The sequence below is a fragment of the Numida meleagris genome, chromosome 1 (genome assembly GCF_002078875.1).
Source record: "Numida meleagris isolate 19003 breed g44 Domestic line chromosome 1, NumMel1.0, whole genome shotgun sequence".
NCBI classification, from domain to species: domain Eukaryota; kingdom Metazoa; phylum Chordata; class Aves; order Galliformes; family Numididae; genus Numida; species Numida meleagris.
The window spans coordinates 118,022,544-118,040,375 of record NC_034409.1 but is presented as its reverse complement, the minus strand read 5'-3'; the positions used below and the strand labels follow the sequence as shown (position 1 = coordinate 118,040,375).

At 39.2% G+C, this 17,832-nt stretch overlaps 1 protein-coding gene across 2 annotated transcripts in view; it reads right to left on the bottom strand.

Moving 5' to 3' along the window:
- Window positions 1–17,832, bottom strand: part of MAP3K15 (mitogen-activated protein kinase kinase kinase 15) — a 74,746-nt gene that overhangs the window by 42,030 nt on the left and 14,884 nt on the right. For both annotated transcript variants that reach the window (XM_021409172.1, XM_021409164.1), the window contains exons 2-6: window positions 16,677–16,816; window positions 13,451–13,474; window positions 6,307–6,500; window positions 3,720–3,888; window positions 83–189 (exon numbers count right to left, since the gene is read on the bottom strand). In XM_021409172.1, the coding sequence (XP_021264847.1) occupies window positions 83–189; window positions 3,720–3,888; window positions 6,307–6,500; window positions 13,451–13,474; window positions 16,677–16,816 (634 nt within the window). The remainder of the gene's footprint in view (window positions 1–82; window positions 190–3,719; window positions 3,889–6,306; window positions 6,501–13,450; window positions 13,475–16,676; window positions 16,817–17,832) is intronic.

The following is a 17,832-nucleotide window of genomic DNA, read 5'->3' as shown; positions in this document are numbered from 1 at the left end:
ATCATCTGTGTTATACATTTAAATATAATCCCATTTGAAGTAACAGCAAAATAATGAAACATCCTCAAACAACAATCCTTACCGATTCAATGCAAAAGCATAATGAAACTTAATGTTGTGTTGATCAGCCAGGTCACAGGTAGGAAGCATTTCTAGTGTTTCTACCAGCTTCACCATAGCATCATAGTCCTGGTAGGAAAAAAATAAAAATAAAAATAAAAATAGAAAAAAAGAAGCTTGAGATCACCTCCAGCAGAGGAAAGTATCACTAACCTAAAAATCTATCATGACTGCTAGACAGGTCATGACTGCTAGCATTAGGTGCAATCCTGGACCTGTTGCTCACCAACACGAGTGAACTGATTGGTGACATCAGGATTGGAGGCTGCCTGGGTTGTAGTGACCATGCAATGGTGCAGTTCAAACTCTTGAGGGACACTAGACAGGAAGCTTAGTTTTAGGAAAGCTAAATTCCAGCTCTTCGGGGAGTTAGTCAATAAAACTCCCTGGTGACATGTGCTGAAGGACAAGGGAGCAGAGCAGAGCTGGCAGATCCTGAAGGAAGCTTTCTTAGGGCACAAGAGCTCACCACCCACAGGTGTAGGAAGACAGGAAAGGAAGGCAGGAGACCGACATTGCAGAACTGGGACCTGCTGGTTAAACTGGAGAGCAAGAAGAAAATGCACAGGCAGTGGAAGCAGGATCAGTTAACCTGGGAGGAGTACAGGGATGCTGCTAGGCTGTGTAGGGACGGGGTCAGGAAGGCCAAGGCCCATCTGGAACTGGGCTTGCCAAGGGACGCAAAGAAGGATAAGGAAGGCTTCTCTAGGTACATCAGCTGGAAACAGAAAGTCCAGTAGAGTGTACCCTCCCCACTGAGCAGTACAAGCAGGTTGGTAACAACAAACATGGAGAAGGCTGAGAAACTCAACAATATTTCTGTCTCAATCTTCACTAGTGATTCCCTTACACACAGTCCTTGAGTGGATGGTTCAGAAGACTGGAATTGGGTAAGCATTGCTCCTCCTGCTGTAAGCAAAGATCAGGTTTGTGATCGCCTGAGAAACCTGAACAGCTGTAAGTCTATGGATCCCGATGAGATGCATCCCAGGATCCTGAAGGAACTGACTGATGTAGTCACCAAGTCACTCTCAAATGATTTTTGAAAAGTCATCGCAGTCAGGTGAAGTCCCTGGTGACTAGAAAAAAGGCAACGTCACTCTCATTTTTAAGAATGGTAGAAATGATGACTCAGGGAACTACCGACCTGTCAGCCTCACCTCTGTGCTGGGGAAGATCATGGAGCAGATCTTCATGCAAGCTACGCTAAGGCACACAGAAGACAGGGAGGTGAACGGGAGAACCAGCTTGGATTCACCAAGGGAAGTTGCTGCCTGCCCAACCTTGTCGCTTTTCGTGATCGCATAACTGCTTCAGTGGACAAGGGAAGAGTCACTGATGTCATCTATCTGGACTTCAGTAAGGCCTTTGTCACAGTCTCCCATAACATTCTTCTCTCCAAATTGGAAAGATACAGATTTAATGGGTGGACTGTTCAATGCACAAGGAACTGGTTGTGAGATTGTATTCAGAGAGTGGTGGTCAATTGCTCAATGTCCAGTTGGAGATTGGTGACAAGTGGTGTCCCTTAGGGGTCAGTTCTGGGTCCAGTGCTCTTTAACATTTTCATCAATGACACTGACAGTGGGATTGAGTGCACCTTCAGCAAGTTTACAGATGACACAAAGCTGTGTGGTGCAGTTGGCATGGCCGAGGGACAGGATGCCATTCAGAGAGATATAAATAGGCTGAAACAGTGGGCCCAGGAGAACCTCATGAGGTTCCATAAATCCAAGGGCAGAGTGTTGCACCTGGGTCATGGCAACCCCTGCTATCAGTACAAGTTGGAGGATGTAAGGACAGAGCACAACCCTACAGAAAAGGACCTGAAGGTACTGGTTGGTGGCAAACTGGACATCAGCCAGCAATGTGCCCTCACATCCCAGAAAGTCAGCTGTATCCTGGGCTGCATCAAAAGAAGCATGGCCAGTAGGGATGTGAGCCTGTCTCTCTACTCTGCACTGGTGAGGCCTCACCTGGTTCATTCTTCCAGATGTGAAGTCCTCAGTACAGGAGAGACATGGACCTGTTGAAGTGCATCCAGAGGATGACCACAGAAATGATCCAAGGGATGGAACACTTTCTCCTAGAAGGACAGGCTGCAAGAGATGGGGCTGTTCAGCCTGGAGAAGAGAAGGCTCAGGGCAGACCTGAAAGCTGCCTTTCAGTATCTAATAGGGGGCTATAGGAAAGAAGGGACCTGGCTCTTTAGCAGGGTCTGTTGTAATAGGACAAGGGGAAATGGTTTCAAACTAAAAGAGGGGAGGTTTAGACTGGACATAATGAAGAATTTTTTTTACAATAAGGGTGGTGAGGCATTGCCATATGTTGCCCAGAGAGGTGGTGGATGCCCTGACCCTGGGGACAGTCAAGGTCAGGTTGGATGTGGCTCTGAGCACCCTGATGTAGCTGTAGGTGTCTTGTTCATTGCAGGGGAGTTGGACTAGCTGGCCTTTAAAGGTCACTTCCAACTCAAAAGATTCTATGATTCTCACGCAACTTTTCATAGGAGTAGGACTTTGTCTATCCATGTCAATACTTACCTTTTCCTCCATTCAATGCCATTGTCCAAGTCACTGAATACCTCTAGCCATTTACTGGCAATAGGAAGGAGAGGTAGTGAGTCTGGCTCTTTCAAGTTGTGTTGAGTGAATTTCTCAGCACACTGCAAAATTCTATTCTGCATAGCTTGTTTTGCAGAACTTCAGCTGCTGTGCACCCATTTTACTTTTTCGGAGGTAACCCACACATACACTGCTGAAGAGGCCAGTTCACTGAGATCACAGATGGCCTTACATTATTTAATCTGTGTATTCAATACATATTTGAATGCAATTACATTTCTCAAGGAAGACATTTCAAATGAGTGCAAATACTCACCAGAGGTGATAAAAATGACATGGATAAAAAGCAGTAGGAAAATATAAATCTCAAAATGGAAAGTTGGGTAATGCAGGGTGATATTGCCACCCACTGCTCTCCTGTCTCATTTATACTTGCCAAATAACCAACTTAGTTCCAGATGGAAAAAAAAATTTCTGTTGAATGGTTGGAATTACATTTTAAAAGTGATATCAAACACAGAGCCTAGAAGTGTAGAAACAGTGTGTAAGCTGTGTTTAAGCAAAAGCAGAATTTTTAAAAAAACAAAATCAAGAAAAAAAGGTGTACTTACATTTTAAAAAGAAAGTAGTGTTTCATTCAGTTACAGTTAACAACTTGGACACTTCTGATCAATACAGTGGTTCAAACAAATCTGTTTTGTTAGTTTCCAAATATAGTTGATTTTGGGGAAAGAGGAAGAAGGGCAGGGAAGGAAAAAGCAAACACGCATCTTGCTATGGTACGCTTTATTTATTTATATATTTTAAGGAGGTTAAAAATGACAGAAAATAAACAAGGAAGTCTCCTAATCAGGATCTCTTGTTCACAAGTAAAATCCATAAGACTCTACAGCCCCTTATAGCTTAATAGTCAAGTCAAACTGTTAGTGCAAAAATTCAGCGTCAGCTTTGAATCACTCTTAAACAAAGACTTGAGAACAAACAAGTCCCAAAATCCCATAGTAAAATCATCTTCCTTACTCTTTAGAAACATACCTGTATATCTCGATAAGAAAGAAGCAGGTTTATGACAATGTCAGAAGTCAGCACTTCAGTATTATCCATACGAAGCTTAATTCTAGCCAGCTCCTTAGCCAGTTCATCTCCTTGGTACTTCTCTCTAGCCTTTCTAATATCATTTAACAGTGTTTCTTTATAATAGGCACTGAAGAAGTAAAAGACAGACATGGAAAGAAGACTGTTAGATATTTCTTATGAAACAGAACCACTTAGGTTAGAAAATACCTTCAAGATCACCACGTTCAATCAATAACCTGACCTACTAAGTCCTATCACTAAACCACACCCCTTGGTGCCACACATCTCTTAAAACAGTGACAGAGACTCCACCACTGCCCTGAGCAAGGGAGGGCAACTATGAAACACAGCTGTATTTCTAGTAAGAAGTACCATTTCTAAAAAAAGTACCATTGCCTCAGAGAGAAATCTACATCAAATGTTTCATCTAAGCCTAAATTTTTCACCAATTCATACATCCACCTTGCTCCACCTCAGCCTATTGGACTACGTACCAGTACCAGGATTTTGAGGTGACTTTTTACCACAGTAGAACTAGGGCATTTTTTTGGTCCATTACTGACCATTACAGATACAGCGTTCTGTATCTCTATCCGTACAAAGACAGTATTTGGAGTGACACAGAGACGAAAGATCACTGTGATGTAAAGAGGAAATACGGGATTTTATAACCAATAGAGGAAAGAAACTTTCAAAAAAAAAAACAAACCAAAACAAGCCACCAAAAGCTGATCTAGTTGTAGTTTGTTTGATGAACATAAAGCATAATGTGTATTAAAATGAACATAATACTTAACAACATAAAATCCAACAGAGGGAGTTTCACAACTTATTTATTTCAGTGCACATTGTAACGTCAGAGATTTGGAAGATTACAAAACTGTATCCTGTTATCAATGTGACAGTTATAAACCACCTGGACTGGCTACTTAGAGCTAAGGTTATCTGGAGCAGCCTATGGAGTCAACAACTGGGAATTTAGCAGGTGCCTGACAGATACTCAAGTGCCTATAACGTTTTGGGGTTTTTTTTGTTTACAAATTAGTATTGCAGATATTCAGATTTGCTAAACACTAAGCCATATACATAGCAAAGAAAATCAAATGCTCTAATTGTCTTCCATAGGATGAATACAGCTCTCATAACTGCAAGACAGCAAAGCCATGGTATGCACTACTAGAAAGCTTTTATACTGTCAAAAGGAAGTCAAGCCTAATTCATCATGTAGTACCAATGTCAAGTTTCTACCTTCTCCCAGGCTAATGAAAGTTAGCCCCTCGTGTTAACCAAATCTAAGACAGATACTGTGGTGATTTTTTTTTAAATAATATTTTTTGAAAGTATCCAAATAACTTAGGAATGGAAGTGTCACTTAAGAACGATTTAACACGTAACCTGTTCAAACTTATTCAAACTTCTGGATGAAATGTGGGGTCATCAAGCTAAATCTTTCTCCTCACTGAGATCTACCACAACAGCATCTAATTCTGAATCAGTACAAAAGCCCTTTTCAGCCTGAAAGCTGAAGAGAGAAAACTGGCTTAACCGCAGGGCTTTACAGCACCACTGTCCTTATGCTGACCAGCTGTAGTGACATTTCACCCCTCTTCTTGTCCCTTTCCTTAAAGTGGGCCCATGTTACCTATCTGTAGCCTCCCCTCCAGCACTTCTTTGGAGAAGCAGGAGGCAGCTTGTGTATTTTCAGGCCAGCACTTACCCAGACACTGCCCAGCAAGGTGCCAGAGAACAGCAGACCTGCTGCGGATGGAGGCGAAAGTGGTTAGGGTGTGTGTGGGCAGGTATGCCTATGCATGGGTCTTAACAGTGGAACAAGAAAGGAAAAAGGAAGGCAATGAGGTAAAAGAAAAAAATCCAATCAGTGCTACCTCATGCTTCAGACACAGGGGAAAAGATAACCTGAAAAGTCAGTCTCTCCCAGCCTCTTCCAGAAAAACAAACAAAAAAGACCAGCTGCAAAGTACAAGAGAAGTAGTTCAGAGGGAAACACTTCCACCTCTAGCTCCAGCCCTCAAAATCTAACAGCCCCTTGTGCAAGCAGCCGAACAGTATCATGTTTTCTATGTGATATCAGAAGGCTAATATTAAAACAAACAAGCAAACAACAACCAAAAAAAAAAAAAAAAGGAAGAGTTACTTTTTATTGCTGCCATATATATATATATACACCTCCTAAGTGACAGGAAAACATGGTCTGCAGCTTTGAGTTCCATGAAGAGGCTCTGACTTCATCTCCTATTACAACCTCATACACTGTAACTCATACTTAAGCACTCTACCTTACCAGTGGACTGACTTTGCTTACTGATATTTCAGAAAGTAACTATAAATCACGTTCTAGCATAACATGGTTAGTTAATTGCAACAGCTGCAGGACAGTGATCCAGAAAGCAGTAAAGATAGCAGCCTCTTTTAAGCTACATTAAGTGCAGGGAAAAATCAGTGCTACTAGGAATTCTGCATCTTTTTCCACAACATTAAAATGAGTATATCAAAGGTTCTGGAGGTGAATGAATTACAAAATTACCATGATGTAACATGAACATCCTTGAGAAGGCTGATAAACCTGTCCACCAGAGGGACACAGAGTGGCCCCAGGATATTGTCCCAGCTGGGTTGCATATACTCAGAAGCTCTTCGCTGGGCATCACTTTCACAGCAGAAGTAGTCAGCACAAGGTGTGACAATGTACGGAATGAAATAATAATTGCCACTGGAAGCCTAAAAGAAAAATAAATGCAGTTTAGAAAACAATTTAAAGTGGAAATATATTTGAGTATACACAGGAATCTTTTACGGTCAGAAAAATCAGCTGGATTAGGGTTGGCACCCAAGGAAGTTTTAGTGCAGTGTTTAACGCAGGATTTACAAACATTAAAATCAAGGAATTTTGAATGGAAGAGTTACAAATATTAGTAAGTAATGAAAAAGAGTCTGGACCCATTAAGAAACAGTACAATTAAACTGTTCTCTCTAGGGATGAGGCATCCACAGCTTCTCTGGGCAGCCTGTGTCAGGGCCTCACTGCCCTCTGCGTAACGGATTTCTTCCTAACATCTAACCTAAATCTCCTCTCTTTTAGTTTAAAGACATTCCCCTCTGCCCTATCACTATCAGGTAAAAAGTCACTCCCCTTCCCGTTTATAAGCTCCTTTTAAGTACTAGAAGGCCACAATGAGGTCTCCCCAGAAGCCTTTTCTTCTCCAAGCTGAACAAGCCCAGCTGGCTCAGCCTTTCTTTGCAGGAGAGTTGCTCCAAGCCTCTGATCATCAGAATAGCCTCTGCTGCACGCTGCTGCCATTAAACATCAAATTAAAAAAAATAATTAAAAAAATAATCCACACCCTGAAATATCTAAGGCTTTTAACACAAAAATCCCAAACCAAAAATCCTTAACAGGCTACAGGCAGTGTAAATGCGATCAAGGTGCTGAAAGGGGAGAGGAAACAGGAAATGCCTTTCAGAAAATACAGTTAAGTTCAGATTAGATTCTTCAGCTCCTGAGCAAGACTCCAAAAGCAGACAACTAAGACTAGAAGGACTGATATCCTCTTTCAAGCTACAACAGCTGTCCACTGTTTAAAGAAAAGTAAAAACTCAGCCAAACAATGCATTCAGAGTCATTAGATATGAGCCCCGAAAGATGGGACAGTACAATACAGCTAATTCAACCAACTACCACCGAATATCTATCTGCTGTCACCTTGGGGATACCAAGGCATCAAATGTGTACAAAAACATAACTTTTATTTTACATTAGATCATCTAAGACTGCAATAAAGCAGCAACCATTTAAAGTCGCCACAATTTAAGCAACCAGTATGTTAAATCAATTTAGTCCAAGGTTTATTCAAATATGCACTAAGTTAAGTGCAATGCAAAAGCTGCTTGAGTATTAGGTCTTCCTGCAATGGGAACAACAGGAACAACACAAGCTGAAAGCAAGATACAGCTTGTGATGCAAAGTATTTTTTGCAGTTATTTGCTGAAAAAGCAAAGCAATTTTCAGAAAATATTAAATGGCATGGATGAAGCATTCTATTTATCAACTTCATCTATTTGATAGAGGCTTTTGCCTCTTTCTGGATAGCAAAATCTGTGTAATTAAAAACACATTTTCTCCATACCAGAAATATTTTTACGTGCAGAAATCAGGAGACCTACACATATTTCAGTATGTGACCTTGTCTGAAGAGCAGCCAGCACAGCTGTACCTCCAAAAATTTGTCTGCCATGTTTGGGAAGAGCGGTTCATGCCCAGTTCAGTCAGGTGACAATGGATGTCGTTAGCACTACATGCAAAGGAAAAGATATTCTCCCTCCTGGCAGAAACACCATTCCATACAACATCAAGGAAACAAAACACTGTATGCCCCTATAGATACTATCTTCCAATTTTCAGCCCTTCCACCTACAAATACATATAATCTAATTGTGATAAGTTTATATCTTTGTGGTTTATATCGGTTGCGCATTGGGTTGGTTTATTTCAGGATTATTAGCCATTTTTATCACCTTACTTTGAGAAATTTTGGGGTTTAAGAAATGTATAAGTTTAAAAATGAAAAAGACAAAAAAAAAGGGAAAAAGGAAAAACTCAGCAAATAACGTATGTGTTAGCAGTGGCACTTTTGTATTCAATCACTTTCATCCTCCAGAAGAAGATCCCAAAGTAGGAACATTAAAAAATTATAGAAAATAGCTACCAGTAAGTTGAGAAAGGGATCTGCTTCTTAGAGGAAAAGGGTTGAAGGAATTAAGGACAGAGTCATGTCTTTGCTGAAGGAGTTAGGCCTACAAAAGCCATTTTAAGGTCTTGGCACGACAAGCCACATGTAGTGCTTTTTTCTTAAAATACTCCTCTAAGTATTTTGATAATGGTGTTAAAAGTGAACATTTGACCTTAATAATGGAAACAGTTATGGGTTGTTGTTTTTTTTTTTTTTTTTTCAATCATCCTGCTATAGTTATTATGGCCAAATTGCCACTTTGTGACAGAGATACCATACTAGAATTAAAGGGCTATTATTTTGAATGCTGAATAAAATCTCTGCATCTTCAGAGAGGGAATTTTGCTTTCACAGCTAACAGCACAGCTATTCCACTCCAGCCACGTAGTTCTTTTTGCCAATCACTCAAGGAGCATTAGGAGTGCTCACCCTCACTTACTGAGCAGTTGGAAGAGCAGAGTACCAGATGACAGAAAATTACTCAAAGAAGTCACATCCTCTGAGTATTCATTCTAAAAGCCTTAGTTTCCATTATGCAAATAATAAGTGTCATATGGAATTATCAGAAATATTAAAAATATTTTTTACTACTTCCTCTCAAAAAGGAATAATGATTGACTCTAAGCTACTCTTCTCTCTTTCGTTCTGCACCCTTTTCAAACTCTTACTACTTCTGCTGCCTCCAACTTTTTAGTATAATTTATTAGACAACCACCATACAATCTTTTATAAACCATAAGAACAATCAGAAAAAAATGTATAGCTGTTCTATAATACTACTTCTTCATTTATCAAATTCACGTAGGGTAATCATACTTTATTCCATCCACGGGGCGACTAAATTGGAGAATGAGTCTGAGTGCCAAAATCTTTTTATTTAGTTTACTTATATGTTGACTTGAAAAATTAGATACAGCTAGTGAAGCTCTGAAGAGACTTGGGGCCAATCACAATAAAAAGTGATTTCTCAGCATAAAAATTCCTTTGGCAAGGATAAATTTCAATCTTGTTTCCCTTGGATCAAGGAGAATTTTTGCTAACAGCTCCTCCATAGACAAGGCATCACTATCCTCTATAACCTCTAACCACTATATACAGGATTTAACAAAAAAATCCAAAACATTTAAATCTCTTAAAATATTTCTTCAGGTACACAGATGTAAGTAACAATAAACTTTTTAGTTTAATAGCCATCCTATTTCCCCTTAAATACCTTCTCCCTCCCTGCCCCCCTTCAAATTAACAGTTATTCAAACTTCTTCAGGTCTACCACCGACTAAAGAAAAATTCTCTTTATATTCTGAACTTGCCCTAATAATTTTTCCAAGAGGGAAGTCTAGCTTATATTCTCAGTGTCACATTCAAATAAACTAAATGGATCAAAGCAATCGGTGCTAGAAGTATTGTGAGAAGGACTGAATATTTTGCCTCCTGACTCCAGCAGTTTTTAAAAAGCTCCTTGTGTACTCTTTCCTTCACTCCATCTTGGACATTTTTATGCACCATTCCTTAAAATTCTGTAGAGGGAAAGAGAAAAATTTCCCTATTGAGAACAAAACCAAACAAACACATTAAGGACATCAGCAAAATTTTGCATCAAAATATAATAATTTTCCCATGGATTTTGTGTTACGCTAAATTGGGGGAAGATCTTTTAAGCAATTTAGGCTTTTGAAAATCCTTGGAATTTTATTTCTTCCAGTAAACCAGTAGTAATTTGACATCTAAAGAAGCCTGCACAAGCCTGTTCTCCAGAGAGAAATGCATTTTCCTGTACCCTACAATCCGGTATCGCTGTCAGACCTTAATTTGTCTGTAACGATACAGGAAACATGATGTTCTGTCAAAATGGACCTCTGCAATTTGTTTCATCACTGATAATTTTGACAGAAGAAAGGGAGCTGTGCCTACACTGTACGTAAAATTAGCAGAAGGCTGTTCTCAGAGCTTGAAGGAGCTCTATGGAAGGAAAACTCACTGATGGGGCACTAAGAATATTGACCTCGATGGTCATACAAGGGCAGTTCTGTCTTGGGAACTGCACTCCCATAACCAATAATTCTTTAATGAATCTAAAATCTAAGTGCACAATAAATAACTGATTCAGAACTTTCATTAATTGTTTGTGGGAGTCGAGTAGATCTGAATCACGTTCCCCCAATTTTTTATCCTGTAAATTTTTGTTCTTGGACAGTGGAAGGAAGCTGTATTCCCAGTTCTCCTACTCCTCTGCACTTTTTTTCAGACATTAAGCCATTAAATATCTCAAGCACACACCACCACAGCATGCTGCTCTATAATTTTCCATGTCAGATCAGCTGTGTTGAAGCCAACTCTCAAATCAATGCTGATACTTTTCCTATGCATTGTTTTCAGCTTTATGTCCAGTTTCCTCACTTACGCCTCCTCCTCAATGCTGAGTTAGCATAATATTCTCCTTAGAAGGAAAATATCAACTTTTTTCAACACTTACTTGCACAGAAGAAAATCACCACTAAGGACACACCACGCATTCATTTTTTCTGCATCTTTAGCATGGTTCCACATCCATTCTATGCTATTACCTTTTGCACTTTTGTACATGATTTGAGATTTGCAGGATAAATAGCAAAGGTGAGGACAAGAAAACTCAAGAGAAAGGTCCTAGCTGCAGAACTGCATGCAGAAAGTTTCACTCTTGCTGCTGGAAAAATGGTGCAATGTGCATAGTAGCAATCTCAATTACCCTCTTCCCTTACACGAGCACAGACACAGAGCTCCAAAGCAGCAGAGAGGACTTCTCTTCATAAAACCAGTAATGGTATTCCCGTGGCTACCTTTGGGCTGGAGGAAGGCTTAGCAGATGAAGTATCTATCCTTCTTCCAACACACCTCCACACTCCAGTGAAGAGTGCACTTAAGCTCTTTCTCATGTCACAGCTATGGCAGAGTCATACCAATACAAAGATCAGTTCAACCAGGAAATGCAAAAGGGAAATACAGACTCCTAGCAGAGCATATTAACTGCTATATATAATAGTTAGAATTGAAACTACAGTGGTTATGTGACTATTTACCTCACTGGATGTAGTAAATTCATGTCAGTTCTGTAACAACATACCTAGTACAGCAACCCTAATTAGCAATACCCTTCAACAAAATTGATACAGAACTTTCATTTGTTTGTGGGAGTCAATCTGAATGGCATTCCCCATCTTTTCCTATCCTGGAAATCCTCATTCCTGGACAGTGGAAGGAAACTACATTCCCAGTTCTCCTATTCTTACACGATATATTTTATCAAGCATTGAATCAGTGGCACAACACCAGGACTACAGCAAACTGCATGCCTCTCCAGACACACCATGGGGCCTGCAAGGAAGGGTACTGTCTATTTGAAGTCAATTCCAAATTGAAAAAATATAAAGTTTTAACTTAATTATTTAGCTTGCTAATCAGTTTATTGCTATTTCAGTTTAAAAAACTGATAAAAAATGCAAAATGGGAGCACATTACAATATAATTTACTATCTGAGTGAATATGATTAACTTCAAGTAACATGAAAAGTCAAGAAACCATACTTGGTATTTTAAGTACTACTTTTTCTTCTGTATTTTACTCACAATTGTTTTTGTAATTTAAGCGCTTGAAGGAATTAGGCTAGATAACCCCCCTCCTTTTCAGAGGGGTTTCAAGATCCCTCTCTGCCCTTTTTGCTATGTTACCAAATCCACTTTCTCTTCTCTTCCACGTGAAGGTGGTCCTAACTCCCTCTGTGGTGAGAGAGAATCAGCCAAAAGAAAAGACTGCAGGCTGCTAATCTGATGGCACTAGGTTGAACTCCACCTTTGCACCACCTCTGGAGTAACCACTAAATGGCTCTTGTCACAGTTCTCCCTCAGGCTCTGAGGGGGAAAGCATACACTTGGGACATCCACCAGTTGTGGCCTGAAGACGGAAGCAGCATTATTCATAAGCAAACCTCAAGTTGTTCTGAGGCCTCTTTTCACAGAGCTGCTGAGTAGGAAATGCAGTCCCCACTGCACACCGAAACTAGATCAAAGATATCAAAGATCACCACAACAGACAGGAAAAGGACTTGGACTTACTCAACCTGATCTATCTTTAGCGTATATACGGTGCTGTGGCCAAGTTGGTAACTCAAAACAAACCGCTGTAACTAATGCATTATCTCTTTTAGTTCTCTTTTAAATGATCAGTTTAGCAAAATCAAAAGCAATTTTACTGTTTTAATCCTGTTCTATACTCTTCAGAGAAGAATAGAAGTATATGGCAAACATATAAAGGTACAAGTTCAAGATTTTTATGAATTCAATAGTCCTCAGTATAACAGTGTTTAATGAAAATAACAACTTATGTGATGTGAAGTATCAAGAAATACATAAATGTGCAAGATACCGAAGATATCGTGGCATACTACAGTAAGCCTAAAATAACCACTAAACTGTATCTTGGCTGAGGTTACTTGTTCAGTTTCCCTTGCATTAAAGCTAAAGATGTTTTTAACTTAGGAAGTAAGTTTTGCATTCCTCATCAAAACCTGTGAATTTGGAGGAAGAGGATGGGTACACAGTAGCCAAATCTGCCTCAATAAGGTATCACACACATACGTATTTATACAAATGAGTGAAAGTGGTAGAGGTAGAAACAGACTTTGAAATTCTGAGTTTACGTTTTGATCTATGAACCTACATAGATAACATATCTATTGGCACTTTTGTAGAAATTAAAGAACTCCTAAAGAAAAGTAAATTTTTTTCATCTATCTTTTCTTTTGAAAGGAAGTCAGTTAGATTTCCACTAGTTGGTATTGCACATAGGGAACACAGACTCCCTAGTACCATAAGGAGCATATATACACTTGGCAGCTTTGTTGTTAGAGATGCTTCAACTGTAGTATTCATTTTGTGTTTCAGATTGAAAATAGATTTAATACTTACTGTATTTTTCTGAGATACCATATCCTGGAAGAAAAAGAGAATAAAGATGGTTATTTTTACTGGAAATTATTATGTCCAACAAAAATAAACAGTATACATATGTACACACACATACAAATGTGTTCTTCACAGCATAATCTGCTCTTCCTGCTATAGAAAATTCCAAGTAAAGGACAATGTCAAGAAAAATCTCTGTAGTTCAGTTTCAGAAAGAATTAATGATTCAGAGAAGAAACCTATTTAAATTAGTGCTCAGAAGACAAAGAAAACTTGTACTTGTCAGTATCCAGAGTTTCTCAAGCTGGGCACTCCTTGAACCCAATGGACACTTGTCAAGCAAAAGCATTCAAAGCTGGAGGCTTTTTCTCTCAAATATCCTTAGAATACCTAGCCTCCTCTCCTACCTGAATGGGCACAGCCCAATGCGCTCCTGCACCCTAAATCTTCTGACTCTGAAATCTAAAGAGAGAGATTGAAACCATGAAGAGGATGATAATTTAATGTAAACGAAACCTCGATGATCTCCAGCTGTTGGTATGTAACCTTCTCTTCCTTCTTGGAGTGGCATGCATGTCCAGTGAACACTGCTTGGGGACAGACCTCCAGATAAGCCATTTTACAAACGTTAGAGGCAGACTTGTTTCTAAGCGAGGTTACTGAAGTAATTTAAGTGTATGTGCTCTGACAATCTAAGGTCATTCTTACTCAGCAACTTCACATTCAACAGCCTGAAATCCACTTGCACAGAAATGATGGTGCCCATGTACACCATCAGACTGAATATTAGGAACAATCTAATAGGTTTAGTTCCACAATTGTGAACTTATTGAAATCCAGACTATATATTATGTATTTAGAAATGAGGTTGTTTTGGAAAGAACATTGATGAAACTGAAGATACAACTCTTGGGAGAATTTCAAGGATGTGTTCTATGAAATAAACTACAGTCAGGCTGCCTAAACACACAGCTACTCCAGTAGGAGTAACAGTAAGAATACTGCCTTTACAACAGCTAGCCTAGCCACTCTTAATGGGCATATAAAGCAACTGAAATCCAAGTAAAGTAATACATTCCTAAAAGCAAAGAGAAAAATAACTGGCTAAATTAGTCAGAAATAAAGAACCGTCAACTATACATATCAAGGTATCTATATCTAATAGAATTATTGATTAATGCAAACTCTTTAAGGCAATAAAATACTTCAGAATAAAAATGATTGAAGACTTAGTCATCTGAAATACACATAACTAAAAGTAAACACGTCCACTTAGCAAAACAAATATCTCCAATAAAGCTTTATCTTCTGTTGATAAAGACTTTTCTCTCTAAGGAAAAAATGAACTCTTCTGAAAACTATCTAGCACCTAACCCATGAAATGTGTCAAGAGATCATGAAATGTTCTTCCCAATCCGTATCTACCTCCTGAAGTACTCCTAAAACAAAAAGTGTATTAGTATATTTGAATGGTATCCAACAGTGAACTGGAGCTCAACTGCAAAAGAAGTATCAAGAACATCAGGGTAGGACTGAACCATATCCCAATATCCTGCTAGAACTATCCTAGCGTTCAATCTAGATAATCTCTTCAACTTGTCTCCAACAACACAAGTCAATTAATCAAGTAATTTTGATCCCATATTAAGATATGCCAGGGAACTATGTTGACCAAAGAGATTATACAAACAACTGTGAGATAAGAGATACAGTGGGGCTCAGTGTAGCTAGCAGAGCTCCAGTGAGAAGAGAAATTAAGGGAGATAACAGTTTCTCTAGCCCTGTGTGATCCAATCATACTCTAGTGTTGCCAGGTCCCCAGACTGGTACTTGAGTTTTACACACTTCAGTGAAAAGACCCAGAACTGACACAGCAAAGATTTGCAAGCTCCAGCAGTGAACTATCTGAAGACTTGGCCCACACACAGATGCGACTCTGGAGGTCATTCCTCTCTCCAGTTATGGAGCACATGCTTGCATATGTGCTTGGCATAAAGTGCAGAAATAAAAGCCATTCACAAGTGTCTCCTCATTAGGTGGAGACTTGTAAAAGGTGACTAGCCTAGCCTTCCCAAACTTTGGCACCTGCTGGGTAGAACCAAGATATTCAGAGCACCTGAGAGACAACATAAGACAAAGATTAAAAAAAAAAAATCTGTTAATGAAAAATAAAAACTAAAGATCTCTTTGCAGTCAGGTATATTGTCACTGCAGGATGAAAAGTTGTGTGCCTGCCCACTACAATTACTAGAGCAATGAAGGGGCTCCATCTCTGGGTTCTTGTGACTCCAGATTACACAAAATGTGAATGTATATGTGGACCGCAATTGCAGGAAGGAATATGGGATTCTAGACTCAGAGTAAAACTGATGACATTGAAAGAGAAAGAAGCTGTGACAGGAGCCAGCTCTTCTGGGAAGAGACAAGGAGTTTCACATAGAATTTACATTCAACTAAACATTCTTATTACATCCTGAGAGGTTGGAGAATTCCAAGAAGGATTTTTGGACATCGGTGGCATGAAAAAATATTAAAAGAGTAAGGGGCAATAAATCAAAAGAAAAAAAACAACCTCACAAAGCATGAAAAATGCTGATCTCAATGAAGGTAGTAGGAAAACGGATGATATTATAAGAATCACTAAGTGATAACACTAAAGAGTGATCTAAATGTGAGCCAAACCAAATAGAACCTACCCTGTGAAAGAGAAATATCCCACTATAGGATTTGCAGCCAGAACAGCAATTACAGGACTTAAGTGTATAGCACACGTTACTCTAACAGCGAACAGCAGGCCTGTAAAATGATTTGATGAGGTTCTCTTCCTTATCTTCAAAGAGAAATAAAAAGAAGATTCCTGTAACCTTAGCTTCTCAGAAACTAGGAGATACTAACCTCAGCTGAGAGAAGTACTTCAGTATTAGGAGTAGGTTGCAATACATTACTTCTTCAAGTGCCATTATTGTACAAAACATGCACTCTCACTTCCAAGTCGAACCATCTGAAGCAAACTCAGTACTGCAGTATGGATCTTTTCTTATAAACAAGCTTTTACATTACTCTAACCACAGCTATTTTTGGTAGTAGCTATTATTCTTAACATGATTATGCTAAATAGCCATTAGGAAATCACACTCGATCAAAGTTTCAGAAAAAACACAGATGTTTGGAGGATCAGGTAGTCAAAGCAATTTCTAAAATGAAGCAGATTTTGAAGTGAGAACCTTACTTTGAGAGACTGAGCAGTATCAGCATCGGTGCCGTGGTAGAGTATAACATTATTTGCCATGTCAAAGCTTTCACGCACACCAAGGTGGTAGAAGAGTGATGGCTGCTTGGAAATATCACTCATATCCACAACTGCAACATCTGAAATGAGAGAGGGAGGGGGGAAAAGTGCTAAAAAAAAAAAAGTCTTAAAACCCGTTTTATTATTACAAAGAATTCAAAATAAATTCTGAAATTACACATACATTCGTAAGTTCAAAATCAGCATACTCAGTTAAGGATCATTTTCTCATGGTACTAGTAAACATTACCACGCATTTAAAAGATACTACACCCAGAAAATGATCACAGTATTACCATAACTGTGAGGCACGGTCTATGAATTCACAGTTTTGAAATCACTGCACTGGGGATACTGCAGGTGAAGAAGCAGTTCTACATTTGCTTCCCAAGCCAGACCCGACAGTTTGAATACCCACTAAGATGGGAGGTGTGGAACCTTCAGGTGAAACCTCTGAGGAGAACAAGGCAGCTAAAAATTAAGGAAAACTGCAAGACTAAGTTTATCTTAAGCTGAATTTTCAAGTACAAGAAATTCCTAAACAGTGGAAAAAGAAATAATTTGTGAAATTGACTTTTAAAAGCTACACACATGATGCAGTTTGAGGTGGAGGGCAGGGTGGAATAAAGGATTCAATCACGAGCAGCTTGAGCAAGACTTCCACTGCTCCTGGGTAGCACTCCAGTCAGAAATGGAAATAAGAAAATTTGCATCAGTGAAGATGACCTATACAGAGAGCTAAACAGAAATGCCTTGCACTATACAGAACAGCTGAGATACAGGCTTAAGATGTGGAACTCACCATCTGGTTTTTATGTGAGCCTAGAAACCAGCATAGACAGAAGAAGTAACTGGAAATAAAAACACATTTAAGCTGAGTTTTTCCCTTGATCCTTGTAACTTCTGTGCTACCTAAGAAAGCCGTGGTCTAAAGCTTTTTGAAGGTCTGTATCTGTATGACTGTCTGCTTTCACTGCGGTGGGATAGACAGCTAAGTGTACATCCAAAGTATTCAGAAGACTAAACCTTGGGCATTCAAACCACAGAGGAATCTGAGGTACAAAACAGATTCCAGAGACCCAGTGCAGCTGGGCAG